The 21166-nt window shown below is 36.4% G+C and overlaps 1 protein-coding gene across 1 annotated transcript in view; it reads left to right on the top strand.

Annotated features, from left to right (window-relative positions):
* The first annotated feature begins 4703 nt into the window (after positions 1–4703).
* Positions 4704–21166, top strand: part of LOC139729964 (SID1 transmembrane family member 1-like) — a 70730-nt gene continuing 54267 nt past the window's right edge. The window contains exon 1 of the mRNA XM_071640880.1: positions 4704–4992. Coding sequence (XP_071496981.1) covers positions 4837–4992 — 156 coding nt within the window. The 5' untranslated portion in view covers positions 4704–4836. The remainder of the gene's footprint in view (positions 4993–21166) is intronic.

Below are 21166 nucleotides of genomic sequence, written 5' to 3'. Positions count from 1 at the left end.
CACATACAACCAAACATAACGCAAACACGTAAAAGCAATCTGTATAGCAGACGTGATGAGAACATTCTTCACAGATTAAGAGTAGGAAGCTGTTTACTGAATGAAACATTGTTTAAATTAGGAAAACATATTGATGGTAAATGTTCTCAGTGCGGTACATTAGAAACGGTGCAACATTTCCTCCTAGAATGTCCGGGTTACAAAGAATAACAGAAATCAGTTGCAAAGTTATCTTGGAGTAAGTAATCTTACTATAGGCAGGGCTCGACACTAACGGTGGCCCGGTGGCCCGGGGCCACCAAAAATGAAAGTCGGGCCACCAAATATCAGAAAAGGGCAAATTTGGTGGCCCACCTCGGGCCACCAAAATTTGTTGAAAAGTGTGTCAATGAATTCGTAACTTTTTGCGCCGGAAATGCATAAATGCATGCAGTGAGTGTGCGACTTATTAAAAAAAATGGACTTTTATCAATGTTTTTTTGGGGGGGCCACCAAATTTTTCTCTCGGGCCACCAAAAATTTGAAATTGATGATTTTGGTGGCCCCATCGGGCCACCGAAAAATAAAGTTAGTGTCGAGCCCTGCTATAGGTAATATATTGAATCATCTTCAACAAAAATATATCATTTGTTATGTTAGATGCACTGGTGAATATTGGATATTATAGTTTGTATTGATATGTTAACACTAGTTGTTTATGGAATAGCATGCATAATGATAAAAGTGCCCGGTGTGTATGCCTTAAAACCAAAATCTGTTTCAGGTTGACAGCAATTTGTTTTGATAAACCACAAAAATAAAGTTATTCATGCTAATATATACAATATATAATATATTTGCCGGGAGCTGTTGCGCAGCAAGGACACAGAATAAAGAGCGCCATCAAACGACTTCAACCAGCAGTGACGACGTGACACACACGAACCGTACCAGGACTCGACAAGCCAATCCATACAACCCCAGCCTCAGCCCAGTCAGCCACTGTAAGCAATCACAACTGCAAACGCACCGTACAGAGTGGCGTAAATAGTCAAGTGTGACTGAAAAACGCCAAAAAACTCAACAACAACAACAACAACTCTTGTTTCATACGTGCGGTTCTACTCCGACGAGTGCACGTCGAAAACGTTCAGTAGTATGTATTTGTTTAACGCAATTTTGAAGTTTTGTACCACCAAGCATCTCTTTATATATATATATATATATATATATATATATATATATATATATGAGTATATGAATATAAGAACGACCCAAGTCCATGGAAGACCATTTCGAGTAAACTAAAAAAAAACCGTCATATCTTTTTTATTTGTCCAATAATATTCTATTTAACTGTGATGGGAAGGCAACATTGTATATACAAATTAGAACATATAATTATTATTATGACAATTAACATTTACATTAATTGTGGAGAGGCCATTTGTGTGGTGGACTTGGGTCGTTCTTTGATTCATATACATGATATTCTGCTATGGAGATGAGAGAAGGATGAGAGAAGGCGCTATTATATGAATGTAAGAATGACCCAAGTCCTTCATTCTTACATTAATATAAGATTTAACTCATTCATTTCAGGCACTTCCGGGGGTAATTAGGATTTATCATTTATGCACAAGATGAGTCCACGCATAAGCTACAATTTCCCATGTCAAACTGAATTTGGCCAAAAATTGGACTTGGGTCGTTCTTATTTTCAGGTCTTCTATATATATATATATATATATATGTATATATGCCTAGATAATTGTCATTTACACTAATAGCCAGCCATGAACATAAAGACATCACAACAAGGACAAGCACAAGGACGTTTTATGTCAAATCGTTTGTTATCATTTTAGTATGGCATGTGTTAGCAATTTAATGGAAGAGGAAACATTGTTTGAGAGAAGGTAAAGTTGACTTGAACAATCTTTCTTTGGGGCAAAAAGTGCACTGGGTTTCATTTATGGTAATGTGACAGTGACCATGAGACGCCAAGAGCGATGTTTAACAAACATCCGCTGCCATTGATGGAAACAGGTATGCTAACTTTGGATTACCAACGAACGGGAAATGAGCTACAACATTAACAAAGGACGTCTAGGCCATCAAAGATCAACTAAGTTTGTGTGTCTGTGTCTGTTCGTGTGTTTTTATACCCGTGGCATTGCTCTTTTTTCTTTAGGAATTTTATTTAGAAGTGCAAAAACAGAATTTATACCCAAATCCCTCCCTCGTTTCCCCATTGATGTTAATAACACATTACGTGTTTATGGGCATAACGATACTTTGACACAAACTCATATTAAACGTATATAACACAAACGGTGTACGGCTTTTTTTTTCTAAAATCGATATTTATGTGTGTGTGTGTGTGTGTGTGTGTGTGTGTGTGTGTCTTAATTCTTTATTTTTAGATAGATGACAAATTTCTTGAAGCTAAGAAATATGATTATATATATATATATATATATATATATATATCCATATAATACTTAAATGACAATCCAGCTATGGTGACGTTCAGCTAACGGCTTTAGCAGTAGCTCTGCTTTATATCAGTCACGACCTTTTCGTAGTCATATGAGCCAAAAGAGTGATTGTCTTATGAAGAATTTATTAAGAGACAGATTTATATTCCACGAGCGCAATGACAGTAAACTGCCAATTAGAGTCTCAGCTGTGTAATAGGAACATTGTTGACTCCAAAAGATTGTTTGTTTTGTATTTCTCGAAAAAAACAAACAAAAATAAATGTCAGCAATGTCTTCTTTTACAGAGAAACGTAATCATAATTATATCATTAGATCATACTCTTTCTTTTCCATCTCAATTAAAACTGAGTAGTTGCTCTGATCGACGTATAATTTTAGAATTATGATCCTTGCACATTGGAAAACACATCAAAATGTCCGTGGAAGCGTCATCAAATTCATGGCAGATGGATGACTGAATTAATATAACCAGTAATAAAGTACTGAATTTGATTGCCCCGTACGAGAATGCTTAAAAGGAACAACATCACAATACTTTCTTTCGGCATAGTTATACAGATACAGTTTTCTTGCCTTATCCAAATGCGAATTTGTTATATATTGCGTATCTTTTGCGGACATTAAAATAATGAAGTACAGATTTTGAGAGGTATAACTTTTCATTTTGTGATGAATAGTTATTTCTTTTTTTGTAAACACTAACTGTTAAACTGGTTGATTGAATTAGCATCAAGCAATAGACAGACTGACACGGTGTACAGGGTGAGTTAAGAAAAATATATATTCTGCGCTAAGAAAATAACTGTTAAAAAAATACGGTTATTAGCGAAAGAGTATCATACATGGTTTGAAAGTGTGTTTCGTATCAAATCATTAATTCATATAATCATTTGATATGTATAATCAAACAGAACTACTGGTTGAAATTCGACTAACCTCAATTGGTTAATTACTTTACAAGACAGTTGGCAAGTTCATCTGTCATATTTATGAGAGTACGTTATAAAAAAGAAATAGCTTGTGCTTCCGCCAGTATGTAATTTTCCCCTTTTATGTCATGAAAGCAACACCCTGTACACAAAACGGATTATATTTGTACTTTACAGATTGCGCTGCTCATCCTGTCGGTCCCGTGCAAAGCGCTCCGTGATTTTATTCCACGATGTTGTATACAGTTTAAATTTCATTTCCTGATAATTTTCTTGTACCAAATTTTAACACATCTTTTATAATAACCACTTTTTTATTAAAGTACCTTTTTTTTTTTTTTTTTTACAGAAGTATGTACAGGGTATCTGATATAGATACGTCATTTTGCCAAAATTATAAGCAAGGTTTTTCACAGCGTATTTCAAAGGCAAGAGTTAGAAGAAACCGTTAAAAAAAAAGTCTCAGAAAGCTGTGATTTGAGATACTTCTACTTATTTCCTCAGATTGAGATTTTCGATACATTAAAATATATCATCAGGGAATCAGAATTCGTCACATAAAACACAAAACAACGATGATAACAACAACAACAACAACAACAACAACAACAACAACAATGTCAGGGCCGGCGCAGTGTTTCAAAAGTGTGGGGGCCCACCTCCGGGTTTTATGAGCTAACAAGCAAAAAAAAAAAAAAATACAAAAAACCCCAAAATAAAAAAAAGGTCCTCAGCTCATCTCTCCCCGTCCCCGTCCACTTCCGGGTTTCTTCAGCTGACAAGCAAAAAAAAAAAAAAAAAAAAAGTCCCAAAGTGATGACACCTTATGTATTCCTTTGTTTGGTGCACAAAAAGTGTGGGGGCCCGAGCCCCCACGGCCCCCACGGCTGCGCCGCCCCTGAATGTCACACATGAATGTTTCAATAAAGAAAAAAAAATAAATTGAACTGAATTGAAATTGAATTGAATTAAATGCCTTTTTTGGTTCATGGCAGGGAAAGATGGACTTATGACTCATTTACAAACAGCGGCACATATATCGAAAGCAACCGATGCTTGTGCTTATCCCGCGAAATCAATTTTCACAAGACGTTGTTAGTACTAGTATAGTCTCAATTGGCCATGAAATTAAAGGCGCCTCCTTGCTCGATAACTAACGGCATGGCGAGATCCCCGATTGTTGGCAGCATTTGATATTTCCCACATACAGAACACTTCCTTGTCACATCAAAGCGTTAATTTTACTATTCGATACTACTGATCGTCCGCAGTCCTCACCGGTATGCTGTCCGGGCCACACGTACCGGCTTGTAGGTCTTCTACATAATGATCCACCATTCTCGCCAACCTACGTTTTGTGAATTTCGTGCTTTGTTTCATGCATCATCGTTTCAATTCCTTTTCTAAAACACAATTTAGTTAAAATGGAAACGATTCGAGTTGTAGTTTGTATCGCTGTATTGTTACAGCTCTGTGCTCAGTTCTCCTCTGCTATCAACGCAAATTTTGATGAGATCTATGACGGAACCGTTTCGTCTGCTTCGGCCGTGGAGTACAGGTTTACACATGATGTCTCAGAGGTAAGATCTATCTCCACATGGCCCTTACTCTATAATACACGGAAAGGTTGCTTCTCTATCTTCTGCTGCGTTTCTTTGTTAATTGATTTCCATGAAACTGTCATTTCCCACAAGCAAGCGATGTAAGATTCCATACACTCAGTTTGTCGTACACTATTTCTATACTGTCAAATAACATTTGATTGTTGATAGAGGTGACAAAAGTCAGATAGGCCCTACATCAAGTTCCGTGCATATTCCTCAAAAAAAAAAACAAACAAACTTGAAATTACACATTTTATGCACGAAGTAGTTTCCTGAGAGCAGAGGACCCTAGATTTTGATCGAAGGAATTATTTGGAGTTGTAGTCCAGGCTAGAAGGCACCCAACCTTGTTTTTTGATATATACAATGTTTTTTATGGTTTCTTGTCAATTCGAGGGTGCTGATTCCAAATCGGATTGATGCCACTCGCGTAACCTTGAGCATTTTCGGCAAAATGCAAAAATTCAAAATGGCCGCCTGACATGCTATTTCGGCCGTGATAAACACAATAATGTGCATTATATGATAAATTATTCCACCAAACTTTGTACATTTCTGTTCCTAGAGTTACTCCATCTGCATTCGCAAGAGAATTTTAATTTCATATAGGTTCATTTAGTATTAAAAGCTCATTTTTATTCAAAATGGCCGCCATTCCTATGCTCATGTACTATATGAATGGCAAAACATATGCATGGAAATAGTGAACAAATTTACTGTATTTCCAGTCCCGTACCTATGCTGTCATGAAGTGTTGCATGTGTAATACAAATATGTTGGGTGTCACTTACAATATAGAGGGCCTACATGTATATTTGAGCATTTAATATTCATAAACCTTACGATGTTTAACACAGTTTCTTATATACATGTATTTCATTTTGTCTCAACAACAACTATAAGTTCACTAAACGTCTCGCAAGAAATCAATTTACCATCATAAACATGGAGGTTGAATATAAAAATTGTATACTAACACAGTATATTAAGAAGCCTAGATGCATGGTATTTATCAAATGATGTTGAAAATGGAGGGGAAGCTAGAAAGCAAAGCTTCTAATATGCGTTCCCATAAAACCATATCAACAAAGTACAGAAAAATCCTACACAGTAAGTGCAGAGATACATGGTTGCAAACAAAAACACATCGGACACGTGTCGGACATTAATGACGTGACTAAAAACCCTTTCAATGTATTTTTTTTTTCAAGCAGGGAGTTGGGGGCGGGGGGGGGGATGGGAGGGAGGAGTCCTGAAGCGAGTTTGAAATGGATCATAACCTCCATCACTTTGATATGATTCAGATATAATTCAGAAGTACCGCCTTGATATTGTCGAGCAAACTTGATTTTCTTCTTGAATTAAAACAATAAAAACTGGTGAAGGCATAAACAAAACTGTCCAAACGCAATACCGTACAAACTATTCATTAAACATCAACCAAGGAGCAATGTGAGATACCTCTTTCAGTTCTCTCACAGTTCCCAGGTGTTGATGATATACACTTTGACATCATGATCTCATTCAGTCTTGTCTTAAAACTAAAACTGTTATTTTTATTGTCTTTAAAGAACCCTTTAATTGGATGTTTGGCAGCAGGCGACATCAGCCCCAAATTTGCAGAATTCTCGGGCTACAGATGCATATATTAGTCCTGCAATTGCTTTAATTGCAACCACATCTGGTGATGTTCAGCACTTCCTCAGGGGTCAGAGGACGATTATTTGCCATAGAAACAGAATGAAGACATGAGGACTTGCTTGATCACCACCCGTTGAAGACCTATGGCTTTGTTGCCAGGCCAGAGACAGTTGTAGGTAACTTGCGTGGTATCAGAGATGACATCCGACCAGCATCTGCACCAACCTATTTTGGGGTCAAAGCTTTCAAGTTACGGGAGGGAAATCTAGGCTTGTAGGATTTCAGACGCATTGATGGCAGGTTGTTCAAGGGGGCATTTCATGGAGCGTTTGGTCAGATCTTTTCTTTTTGACAAACTGTTACAAGCTACTAAAATTCTTGCATCTGATTGGCTGAGAGCAACTTTGTCAGACAAATTTGTCAGACAAAACGCTTCATGAAATGCCCCCATGCTATCATGTTTAGAAGGTCAGGGTATGCGTTGACGGCACTGGTGACACTTGCCATCCTTTCCTTCCAGCGTGAGGGAAAGTGATCGAGTGCCGGTGAAGGAGGGTAGACTTCCTTGGCCTATGCTTGGAAGGCTTGCCACAGAGGGCTGCCTTGAACATAGCGTTGGCAAAATGGTTATTAAGATGGAAAGCATGGGTCTGATGATAATCTTATGAAGGTTGGGGCATAGTCTCCAGAAGGTGAAGTACTCCTCTATTGTCTTCAGATGGGTCAGTACTCGGCTCATGTCATCCAAGGACTTCCTATGAGACGTAAAGTCAAGATCATCTGCAAACTTCCTGCGTGAAGTGAATGTTATGTCACCATGCACGTAAAAAAAAGCTCTAGTGGAGTTAGTTTGCAGCCACCATTAAGGAGGCCATCATTCAGAGTCCTAACACAGCTGGTCTAGTTACCTACATGTAGAGCAATCCTGAATCTGCAAGTGCTGAATATTAAAGAAAAGCAGTGTGAAGTTGTTATAACACTGCTTTCAGAATGAGGCAGCACTGTACAGATCTCAGAGTCTCCCTTGACATCATAATACGCAAACACATTCACTCCAAAAAAAAAAAAATCATCTACCATATATAATTCATCTGGGTTAACCTGAAAAAATTTTGGGCATTGTTTTCATTTCAAAGATTTGACGACAGGAAGTGAGGTGGTCCCTTCTTTCCACTTTCCCCTGCCTCATCTTCCTTCTCGGATGAGGGGACTGAAAAGTTTGTATAATATCGCTTTTAGATAATGTAGAACAGGACAGGTAATTGGAAATTTCATTTGTGTTATTATTTAGGATTCAGCCTTTTAATTCAGTAAATCAGAGTGAATATCATGATGTTGAACATCTCAAGGCAAGTAGGTATCAATGTTCATAATATGTACAGTAATGATTCCTGATAAACAATTTTGATGTTGGCGTCAATTCAAGCTTTGGTGGACTTTTCCAAATTCCTAGGAAAGATTTCAGATTTAGGTAGCAAATTTGGATGTTTGCATCAAAAAATAAAACAGTTTTTGTTACTAACAACCTTCTGATTTGTAATCAGCACACAAATTGATAAACAGTGTACCTGAGTGACAGAAATAAAAGAAAATTTGTTTATTTCCATGTAAACTTTGCCGTTCATATTGTGCAAGGGTATATGAGTGGGATCAATTTTGAAGTTTTGTATAAAGAAGAATATAATAAGCCTAAAAACAATAAATTTGCTGTTTGTTTACTTGTTTGTTTGCTTGTTTTGCTATTGTCACTCATCAGATTTGCATTGCACATGCAAAACTTGATAAAATTGTAGGTATGTGACTGAAAATTCGTCTTCTATTTCTATGCATATTTTTTGCCATTCATATAGTACATGAGTATAGGAGTGGCGGCCATTTTGAATGGGAAATAACCTTGAAATATTAAATGTACGTCTTCAAATGAAAAATTTCGTGCATGTGTGAGTAGAATTACTCAAAGAACAAAAATTTTAAAAACTTTGATGGAATAATTGGTCATAAAATTGACATAACTGGGATTATAATGGCCAAATTAGCATATCTGGCGGCCATTTTGGATTTTTGCATTTTGCCGAGAATGCTCAAGATTACGCGAGTGGCATCAATCGGATTTGGAATCAGCACCTTCGAATTGACAAGAAACCATCAAAACACATTGTATATATTACAAAACAAGGTTAGGTGCACTTTCTATGAAGCCTAGCCTGGACTATTGTGACTAGTTAACCAAAGTTCCTCCCTACCTGATGCTGATAAGACAATTCTGCTCGACTGTTGATGCTTTACCCCGTTCCTTTACGGGAAGATGGTATTACCAGGTTCCCGTGGCGGCAGCTGATATACGGGAACCCGGGATACGAGGTTGCCAAACTGTAAACAAGACTGCATGCATTACACGAAATGGGAGTAGACTAGCTGACTATTAGACCTATTGAAATGTAGACCAGTCGGGCAGTGGACCAAATAGTAATTAGCCGAGATGTCCATAGACTATTAAATCATAGATAGACTAAATGAAATTTAGACGAACTGACAATAGACCATTTCATTTCATTTCATTTCATTTATTTCCACAGGGTAGATAAAAAGACATACAAACATTACGTGAGCGCAACTTACATCATGCAAGATGCAATGCAATAAATATATAACACGTAGAGGAATCAACAATAGGCCATAAAGGCCTTTCAAAGGCTGCTCCCTGACAATTGAAAATGGTACAATTATTAATTACTGTCACAGAACAAAACATTACAGAAAAATTGGGACTATACAGATGACAAAACATTACAATAAACAAGTGATTAGGCAAGCAATATATTATCTAAGTCATTCATGCGTGTGTCAAACGAGATTACTAAATCAAAAGAAATTGTTTATACTTTCTTTTAAATGACGAAAGACTAATGGTACTTTTAATGTTGTCTGGTAAGTTATTCCACAAAAGTGGGCCAGCATACCTTATAGTACGTCTAGAAGCATTGTATTTATAAAATGGAATATTAAACTTATTACTTTGACGAGTACTGTAATCCTAAAATCCTATCTGAAAGACCGGACACACAGTGTGCAGATTGAAGACGCTACATCTGATATCCACGACAGCTGTGGCGTCCCATAAGGTTCAGTTATGGGACCACTGATATTTACGCTTTATAGCTCTCCAATCATCGACATCATCAATGATCACGGCCTTCAACCAATGGTCTACGCAGATGACACACAGATTCTAGTCACTTTCAATCCAGATGATCGAGAGGTGTCTGTTCTCAAGCTCAATAAGTGTCTGGCTGACATAAAACGCTGGTCTACCAACAATTGTCTTACCTTGGATGACTCAAAGACTGAAGTTATCCATTTCTCCTCCAAGTTTCTTGCATCCCCAAGTCCTGTGGCAGTCAGTATTGGTGATGTCAACATTATGCCATCGTCCTGTGTTCGATGTCTTGGCGTCCTTCTTGACAGCCATCTCACCATGAAGGAACACATCAAGCAGGTCTGCAAGTCTGCTACAGCTGCTCTTCGATGTCTCGGCAAACTACGACCCTACCTCACGAAGAAGATCACTCACACTTTAGTTCACGCTTTTGTTATTAGTAGGTTAGATAATTGTAATAGTCTGTTGATTAATCTTCCCAATTCGGACTGTTATCATCTTCAAAGGATTCAGAACACTGCTGCCCGCATCATTGAAAAGCTCCCGAAGTATAGTGAAATCTCACATACTTTTACTCAACTTCACTGGCTCCCCATTGAAAAGCGTCTCATATTTAAGATTCTCCTGTTAGTTTACAAAGTTCAAAATGATATTAGTCCACAATATCTTAAGGAATTGATCACCTCACCTGTCCCCACACGTAGTCGGAGATCGCAACACCAATCCCTTCTCCGCATACCTAAAGTCAATACAAAGTTTTATAGTGACAGATCTTTTTCAGTTGTTGCCCCAAGATTGTGGAATTCACTACCACAACATATCCGTCAGTCAGCTTCACTGGGCTCATTCAAATCTTCTTTGAAGACTTATCTATTTGTGAATTGATATTTTCTTTTTTCTTTGTACATGTATGTGTGTATTGAAAGTAAATTGTTAATTACAGTATGTTTTGTGATGAGATTGTAAAGCGCATAGGGAACATTCATTTGTTATATGCGCTATAAAAATGTCATTATTATTATTATTATTACTGTATACAACACGAGTATTGTTTTCAATGAAGCAGTTGTCTAAAAAATGTGGCAAGATATTGTTAATATAGGAATATGCAAATGTGCAGGAAACAAATTTATTAATTTCATACACAGAAAGCAATTTTAGCTTTTTAAATAAGGGACCTGTGTGGGTTTGGGGCTGTGAATGGGTAATAATTCTTATTGCACGTTTTTGTAAAATATAAATACGGTTTAAAATAGATTTTACACAGTTCCCCCAGATGATATTGCAATACATGAAATGAGGCAAGATCATGGTATAATATAAACTTAAGAGTACGGCAGGAGGAAATGTACGGCAGGAGGAAATGATACTTGACGAATCTATTGGTGGGAAAATATCCAAAAAGACGAAATCACATGTTTTTATGTTTAAATTTGCCGCCAAAGATACAAGAGTATTAGAAAAGGTTATGAATGATGATTTAAAGTCGATGTCAAAATGGTTCTCAGATAATCATTTCTTCTTAATATAGACGAATGTCATTTTCTGTTGGTCGGTTCAAAGGGATTGTTAGGCAAGTTTGAAAATGTGCATCTTTCCATTCAAAACAGGAAATTGCAAAGAGTTTACAAGTGCAAATATCATGGAGTTATTCTATAGGCAACAATTTAACGTGGACAAAAAGTTTCCGTCAATACCTCGACAAAAGAACCTCATTGATACGTTATCAAACATTGATTCAGCCACAGCTGGACTATTGTAGTATGGTTTGATAAATGGTCATGCTTCCCAACTTGCAAAGCTTCAAACATTACAAAACAGGTGTCTTCGCTTAATCCTGGGAGTTGATGGTCGTTTCAATAGAGAAACTCTTTATATGTTACCACCGATGTAAAAACCATTGTAAAATCAACGGGAGATTCAGGCTTTGACAATCATCTTTAAACTGCTCCATAACCTCGCCCCTGATCCACTGTCTTCCGGGATTCAATTTAGATCTCAGTCTCAATCTCCGCAACGATAACACCACCGTTGTTCTGCCGAAATCACGAACCAATTTTTTAATAAAAGCGCACTATATTCAGCTTCTATAAGCTCTTTAATGATTCCCCTATAAGTTTCAGGACAATTAATGGTATTAAATCATTCATAACAGAAATAAAGAAAAGACTTGTATGATCGCAACAATTTATATTTAATTTATATCAATTCAAGTGTTTGATTTTGTATAATCAAATATCTGCTCACAGAACAGGTCTATCAATTCATTTTACCCCTCCCCCGTCTCGTTAAAAGCTCGTCTGTTATTTTCAATCGTCTAAATCTGTTTCCACTGTGATATTATCATTGTCAATTTTTTAAACCTTCTTGTATTTCTAAATAATTCTTTTCCTCAATTCTTATTTTGATTTATTGTGTTCTTTGTATATACTTTTTATGTTACAATTTGCATACTATGTGATTTTTTTCACTTTTTCTTTTTGGTGTTCGTTTGTGATGATTATGGTTTTTATTTGTATTCTCTTCATTGTATGATTTCTATGTTTGTTATCATTTCACCACCTTGCTGCATCTTTTAGCTGATAGCAAGCTTTTTACCGTCGTTGAATAAATAAACTCAACTCAACTCAACAATTAGACCATTCATGAAACGATAATTAGAAAAATTAGATAATAGACCAAGTAAGAATTACACCAAACGGGCATTAGACGAAATTGATATTAGACCAAATGAGTTTAGCCGTGTAGTGGTGTTAGACGAACAGGAAAGTAGACCATCTGATAGTAGACCAAGTCGCAATAAACCAGTCTGTCTATCAATCTATACGTGATACTATTTGAAGTAAATGATCTCCACAATTTCCGAAAAACCATTTGCAAATATCCCTGCGTCTGTTTGCGCATTCCTGTTGATATTGTAATTTCCAAATTAACCGGAGAGGCGTTTGCACATTTCCCGGCTCTACAGACCATACATCACAAAACAAACTCAAAGTCACATACCCTGAGATTATGTGAGTATTGAGTTAGGTGGACGAAGCACCCTTTGGTCAATCTTGAGGGTTTATTATTATTTTTTAGAAGAGAGCAATTATTCTTTTGCAATATACAAAGTTTGGGATCACAAAACAAATGGGAAATTGTGCTCTTAGCATTTTTCCAGAAACTTTTGTAGAAGAGTGTGACCAGGGTTTTGTTTCATCAGCCAAGAGGTATGATAGATTTTGATATTTCTGATAACTCTGGCCAACTTAAAATTGTAATTTCATTTTTAATCGTAATTATCGTAATTTTCCGTCAATAACTTTCAGTTTTGAAAAAAAAAAGCAATTAAAGTTTCCGTTTGACGAAAAGACTTGAAGTTTGATTTTTCGCCATGATTTATTATTGGTGCAGTGATTGACAATAATAAATCTTGGACAAGTCAGGTTTCCGGCCCAGCACCAATAAAAAATACTGAACAAAACAAGCATTCAACAAGAGGTTGTTTACTACGAAAGCGCTATATCTCTTGCGCAGCTGCAGCGCTGCGGCTGCAGTCGCTGTTTGCAACAGAATACGTTAAAACATATGCATGCAGCATGTGTATGACCTCTAATCCTCTTTGAATTTGTCTGATGATAATAGAATATTCACATCAGTGGCGGATCCAGAGGGGGGCGCAAGAGGCGCAGGCCTCCCCCTTTATTTATCGTTAAAAACAAAAGAAATAAAAAGAAAAAATGAAATAAAATCCGGAAGTGGCACCAAAAATAATAGTTACGCCCCCCTTTACAGAATTCCTGGATCCGCCCCTGCACATGGATAATTAATATAATCTCAAACAGAGAATTATTTGCAATGGGACAGAGGGTAATATAGTCAGTACGCTTTATATATTAATTCTTGTCACGTTTGGTGTTATACTTTTCATACAACTGGTTACAAAATGTTATCATATACGACTTTTTACATTGGTCTCTTAAAGGTATTAGCCCACATTTGCAAACCCACGAAAATCAAAACTGCATAAAATAGGTCCACAATACGACTTCAAGTATAAGTTATAACAGCAACATACCTCACCTGTTGCTCTTTGTCTATACCATTCGATAAAAGAAAGAAAATCATCGTTTTAAAATCAATTTTCAAACCGGGTCAACCCGACCCAAAATCGAATTACGAGCGCGGGCTAGCTACGTACATGTAACTTACACATGTATCGCATGCATGTAGTACGTACGTGGACCGGAGCTAGCGAGCGTTATACACATGCATACGATGCATTTTCATTTATTTTTATGAAAGTAATGGACTAATTGGAACGAAATTTTGCACAGGTGTTACTGCAATCATACCCAAACTCCATGCTAACTATGAGACCAATTGCTGCAGGTTTACAAATGTGGGCTAGTACCTTTAACACGCATTCACTAACATCACCCCTTGATTTGACTGAAAGCAATATCAAAACTAAAAAATGTCAAAGTGTCAAAGTGGCAAATCATTTGTTATCATCTTAGTATGGCATGTGTTCACAACTTGATGGAGAGGAAGGAAGCATTGTTTGTGAGAAGTCAACTTAACGGTTGGAATAGAAAGTGCACTGGGTTTCAGTAATGGTAATGTGACAATGGCCTTCAGACGCCATCAGCAATATAATTGACATCAGGTGCCCTTGATGGGAAACAAGTATGTAAACCTTGGATTACCTACTAACGGGAAATGACCTTCGACATTAACAAAGGAAGTGTAGGCCATTAAAATAGAAAAAGAAGTTTGTGTGGTTGTGTGTGCGTGCATGTGTTCGTGATTCCAACTCATTAAGTGTAACAATGTTTGTTTTGATTATCCATATTTGGATGTGCAAAAACAAAATTCATATCCAGTTCCCCCGTTTTCCTATTGTTGTTTCTCAAACAGTATGTGGGGATAACGATACTTTGGCACTAACTAATTTTTACACTCTCGTAAACGAGCACTGACTATAAAAGACAAATAGTATACGAATCCCTTCATTGTTGTTGTTTTTTTACATTTGTTATTATGTATCCACTTATCTCTTTTTCGTTCATTCTTTATTTTCAGTTAGATGACAATTTTCCTAAACAAAATATACATTGAAATCTTTCGCCCTAATTCACACAGAAAATCCAAGGTAGCAGACGCTGGCGAAAGTGAGTGCGTGTGGGGCGCGTAGCTAGTCGACACGTTAATGGGGGTGGCCTGCAGCACCGTGCGTGGAGGGACATCATGTTCACATAATTTCACGCGTAGTGTTCTGTGTTTGTAGGCGACAGAAATCGGGTTAAATCTACAGTTGAGATATAGTCTAGGACCTTATCATTCCATTCCAACATTATTTCAGTTTATTACCTGTGCACAACACTTGTATATAAGCGCCCGATTGCAGACAGCAGGTGGCAATTAAGCGACCGTTGCAACTACTTACATTATTACCACCTTCGAAGGAAATGCACCAGTCCGACAAGAGCCATCATCGAAAAATGAGACGGAATGTGAAATATATTTGGTTGTTTTTGCTCCCAAACTTAACAGGTATATGTTGTTCATAAGGCTGCTACGTATCTAGATAATGTCTCACATACAACTCTATCTGGATATTGCATTGAAAATGATATTTGGCGAGAAACTAAAGCTTGAGATCACAAGAATTCACACTGCTGACGACGGCAAACAGTGAAGGTCAACGGCTCAAATTTTCGATGGTAGTCTCGTCACATGATAGTTCTGTATGGATTGTACACGTTCCCTATGACAGCAATTGTGACTGGGTAGTCCAGCTTTACTGCCAATTTGCGTCAGGACTGCTCAACCAATGAACAGGATTCTTATATCACAAAAATGGGCAGAATCTGTACTTTCTGAAACCGTCCGCCCCAAGTTTGTGCGACCTTCCGTTCTCGAGATATCCCGTGTGGAAGAATTACAGGACGGCAAAATATGCTCAAATTCGTCAAATTTTGCTGTTCGCCAGAGACAAATCTACTCATAAGGTACCTTTCTGATCAAGTTTGCGTCACTGCTACAAATGTTACAATAATGATACACATAAATAATTCCTAAAAGGTCCACTTTAAGAATCCGGGTGCCCCAAGTTTGCTTCTTAAATTATGGCAGATTTTGTGGAAAGGTGCGCCATATAAAAATACATATTATGATGGGATGTGTATATATATACGATACTTAAATGACACACCAGTTTTAATGACGTTCAGTTCAAGGCTATAGCAGTAGCCCTGCTTTATTTCCAGTCACGACCTCCTTATAGTCATGAGAGCCAAAGAGCCCATTGTCTTATGAAGAATATTTTATCCAGAGACAGATTTCTATTCCACGAGCGCAATGAAAGTAAACTGCCAATGAGAGTCTCAGCATTGTTGACAAAAGATTGTTTGTTTTGTATTTCTCTAAAAAATAAAAAAATAAATGTCAGCAACGTCTTCTTTTACAGAGATACGTAATCATAATTATATCATTAGATCATACTCTTTCTTTTCCATCTCAATTAAAACTGAGTAATTGCTCTGTTTGACGTATAATTTTAGAATTATGATCCTTGCACATTGGAAAACACATCAAAATGTCCGTGGAAGCGTCATCAAATTCATGGCAGATGGATGACTGAATTAATATAACCAGTAATAAAGTACTGATCTTTAATTGCCTCCGTACAAGAATGTTTAAAATAGAACAACATCACAATGGAACGCTTACCTTCTTGCGGCATATACAGATACAGTTTTCTTGTCTTATCCAAATGCAATTTTGTTATACATTACGTATCTTTTGCTGATATTAAAATAATGAAGTACAGAATTTGAGAGATACAACTTTCCATTCTGTGATGAATAGCAATTTCTTTTTATAAACACTAACTGTTAAACTGATTGATTGAATTAGCATCAAGCAATAAGCAGAATGACACGGTGCACAGGGTGAGTTAAGAAGAATATCTATTCTACGCTAAGAAAATCACTATTTAAAAAGAATACGGTCATTAGCGAAAGAGTATCATACATGGTTTGAAAGTGTGTTTCGTATCAAATCATTTGGTATCATGTAATCATTTACTATGTAGAATCAAACAGAACTACTGGTTGAAATTCGATTAACCTCAATTGGTTAATTACTTTACAAGACAGTTTGGCAAGACTGTCATATTTATGAGAGTACAATGTTATAAAAAAAAAATAGCTTGTGCTTCCACCAGTATGTTATTTTCCCCGTTTATGTCATGAAGGGAAAACCCTGTAAACAAAACGGTTATGTGTACTTTACAGATTGCGCTGCTCATCCTGTCGGTCCCGTGCAAAGCTCTGCGTGATTTTATACCACGATATTGTATACAGTTCAAATTTCATATCCTGATAATTTTCTTGTATCAAACTTCAACACATCTTTTAGAATAACCACTTTTTATTAACATACCTTTTTAACCGAAATATGTACAGGGTATCTGATATAGATACGTCTTTTTGCCAAAATTATACGCAATGTTTTTCACAGCGTATTTCAAAGGCAAGAGTTGGAAGAAACCGTTTAAAAACCGTTTCAGACAAGCGTGATTTGAGATACTTTTACTAATTTCTTCAAATTGAGATTTTCGATACATCAAATATGTTATCAGGGAATCAGAATTCGTCATATAAAACACAAAACAACAACAATAACAACAACAACGACAACAATGTAACACATGAATGTTTCAATAAAGAAGAATGAAAATAAATGAATTGAACTGAATTTAAATTGAATTGAATTCAATGCCTTTTTTTTGGAAGCTGTTACTACCAGGTTTCCGTGGCAGCAGCTAATATACGAAACCCGGTATACGAGGTTGCCAAAATGTAAAGAAGACTGCATGCATTAGACGAAATGGGAGTAGACTAACTGACTATTAGACCTATTGAAATGCAGACAAATCGGGCAGTGGACCAAGTGGTGATTAGCCGAAATGTCCATAGACTAATGATAAATAGACTAAATGAAATTTAGACTAATTGACAATAGACCAAATGTGACCCTGCACCACAAAACAAACAAAAAGTCCAGGTTTCAAGTTTCTTCAGTTTGTCTCCCTCTAGGCCTAGAAATTAAATTTGTTTAGATCGCAACTGCTGATCAGCAGTTGCGATCTAAACAAATTTAATTTGTAGAGGGAGACAAACTGAAGAAACTTGAAACCTGAACCTTCACCCCTCAGAATAATATCCTTCTTTCATTAAATAAAAAGTCGCCAGACATTAATTTTTAGTTAAGACCATATTCTGAAAGAGCAGACTTTAAGCTTTAAAATGATGTATAACTCAAATCAAATGGACTCTGCTAACCTATCTGAATAATATTGGAAAGAAAGCACAAACTCAGGAAAAGTGTGAACTGAGAAAAGAGGCTCTGAAGTACAGTGTCCATTCAAGCGCTTAATCTTTACCAAACCGTGCTGGCTGTGCGATGAATGGGACAAAAAAAAAAAAAAAAAAAAACCAGGAAGTAAACCACCAGAGTAACAACAATGAAGGGATTATCAGATTAAACTGAAATTAAGCATGCATTAATAACACATTCTGGCCATAATTAGTGCCAACTTTCAAAGCAGTAGCACTATCTTATTGAAATTTATTAGAGTTGAAAGTGACCAGTGTGTACAAGGTTTTTCAGAAGTGAAAAAGGGACTCTAAAGACACACCTAATTACACTATTCTACCAAAAATGATCGAGATAAACTGCCAAAAAACACACTTTCCCGCCCGTTTTATGATACCAAATTTTAGCACAATGTAAAAGAAGATCTGTTCTTTCAGAAAATATGAAAAAGTCAAGATCGGCTTGGTTGACCCATTTCACTTATTTTCAGTCCTCACGCAAAATCAGTGTGTGCGACTTTATGTTCGTTTTGTGGTGTACGGTCACAAATGATATTAGACGAAGTGGGAAAATATCTAAGTAGACGAAATGACAGTTAGACCACCTGTTTATTAAACGAAATTATAATTAGACAAATTAGGTATTAGACCAAGTAAGGATAATACTAAACGGGCATTAGACGACATTGATGGTAAAGTATTTATGTAAAGTCTTGTTTTATTTACTATTATTTTGGTCACCGGTTCCAAGTTTCCGCTTTTGGATATTCCGCATTTCTTGTTGTTGTTAATTAGTAATTAGTATATTGGTTAGGTATTTAGTTGTGTTAAGTTGAGTTCTCTGAGTATATTTCTGTCGTCTTTTTGTCAGGTTATTTCTATTACTGCAGTTATTTTGATGTATGGTATTGATATGTCGACTGTATAAGTCATTTTTTGTATGATATTTTTTTCTTTTGCTACTGAAATAATTGGAATTAATTATATTTATTTGTCGACTGTAAGTCACTTTTTTACAATTATTTCATACCCAAGTCGTACAAGTTTTAATGTGTATTTATCGCTGTTGTTGTTTTTTATATGAATTTTATATGTACATGTATGTCAAGTGGATCCCTTTGAAAATCAGCTGTGCTGAAAGGGCTATCCACCCTATACTGCTGGAAATAAATAAATAAATAGATAGATAAATAAATAAATAAATAAATGAATAAATGAATAGTAGACCAAATGAGTTTAGCCGTGTAGTGGTGTTAGACGAATTGGGAAGTAGATCATAGATAATAGACCAAGTGGCAATAAACCAGTTTGTCTACCAGTCTATACATGATATTGTTGAAGTAAATGATCTCCACATTTCCCGGCAAAACATTTGCAAATATCCCTGCGTTATTTTTGCACATTTCCTGTTGATGTAATTTCCACAATCCGGAAAGGCGTTTGCACATTATTTCCACCATCGTTTACACATTTCCCGGCTCTACAGACCGTGCATCACAAAAACAAACACAAAGTCGCATACCCTGAGATTATGTGAGTATTCACTTTAGGTGAACAGAACAGCCTAGTCAATCTTGAGGGATTTTTTTTAATTATTATTTTCTAGAAGAGCAATTATTCTTCTACAATATACAAAGTTTGGGATCACAAAACAAATGGGATATTGTATTGTTAGCATTTTTCCAGAAGACTTTTGTAGAATAATGTGGCCAAGGTTTCGTTTCATCATCCGAGAGGTATGATAGATTTTTGAAATTTCTGATAACTCTGGCCCACTTATAATCGTATTTCTTTTTTGTGGTTATTATCGTAATTTTCAGTCAATAACTTTCAGTTATGAAAAAAAATCCAAATTTCTTTTTATGGAAGAGACTTATAACTGACTTGTAGTTATAATTTTTCGCCGTGATTTATTATTGGTGCAGTGAAAGTAACAAATCTTTCTGGCACTGTGTGCTTATAGACAGCACCTTTACAAAACATACAAAAGAAAACAAGCGTTCAACAAGAGGTTGTTTACCACGAAGGCGCTATAGATCTCTTGCGCTGCAACGCTGAGACCGCTGTTTGCAACAGAAAACGTCAAAATTTAAATCATGCAGCATGTGTAGGACCTCTTTAAATCTGTCTGATAATAATAGAGTATGCACATTGCATAATGAGCATTATCTGACACAGAGGATTTATGCAGTGAGACTGAAGGTAATAAACAGCATGCATTATCTACTAAGTCTTATGCCATGTTTGGTGTTATACTTTTCATACAACTGCTTACGAAATTTTGTTATTATAATACTATTATGAATTTTTACTCCGGTTTCTTAACACGCATTCACTAACATCACCCCTTGATTTGATAATAACCAGCCATAGACATGAGAACATCATACTCGTTTTGAAAGAACGTTTTAAGTCAAATCACTTGATATCATTTTAGTATGACATGTGTTCACAATTTAATGGAGGGGAAGGATGCATTGTTTTTGAGAAGTCATCATTTAGGATAGAAAGTGCACTGGGTTTCATTAATGGTCATGTGACAGTGTCCATGAGACGCCATGAGCGATGTTTAACAAACATCAGCTGCCCTTGTTGGGAAACAGGTATGTAAACCTTGGATTACCTACTAACGGGTAATGAGCCTCGACATTAACAAAGGACGTCTAGGCCATCAAAGGTCAAGTGAGTTTGTGTGTTTGTGTGTGTGTCTGTGATTCCGACTCATTAAGTGCAACACTGTTTGTTTTGATATCCGTGGCATTGCCGATTTTCTAAGGGATTTTATCTGGATGTGCAAAAACAGAATTTAAAACCAAATCCCTCGTTTTCCTAGTGTTGTTTCTCAAACATTAAGTGGGCATAACGATACTTTGGCACAAACTAATTTTTGCACTCTCTTAAACGAGTACTGAATGTAAAAGGGAAATAGTGTACCGAATGATTTGTTATTTTTTCTCACATCTATTATTCGTTTTTTGTTCATTCT

This window comes from Diadema antillarum, unplaced genomic scaffold (assembly GCF_040938485.1).
Source record: "Diadema antillarum isolate AM-2024a unplaced genomic scaffold, OU_Dant_1.0 seq00000277_RagTag, whole genome shotgun sequence".
In the NCBI taxonomy this organism is placed as follows: Eukaryota; Metazoa; Echinodermata; class Echinoidea; order Diadematoida; family Diadematidae; genus Diadema; species Diadema antillarum.
This window is presented reverse-complemented; position numbering and strand designations above follow the sequence as displayed.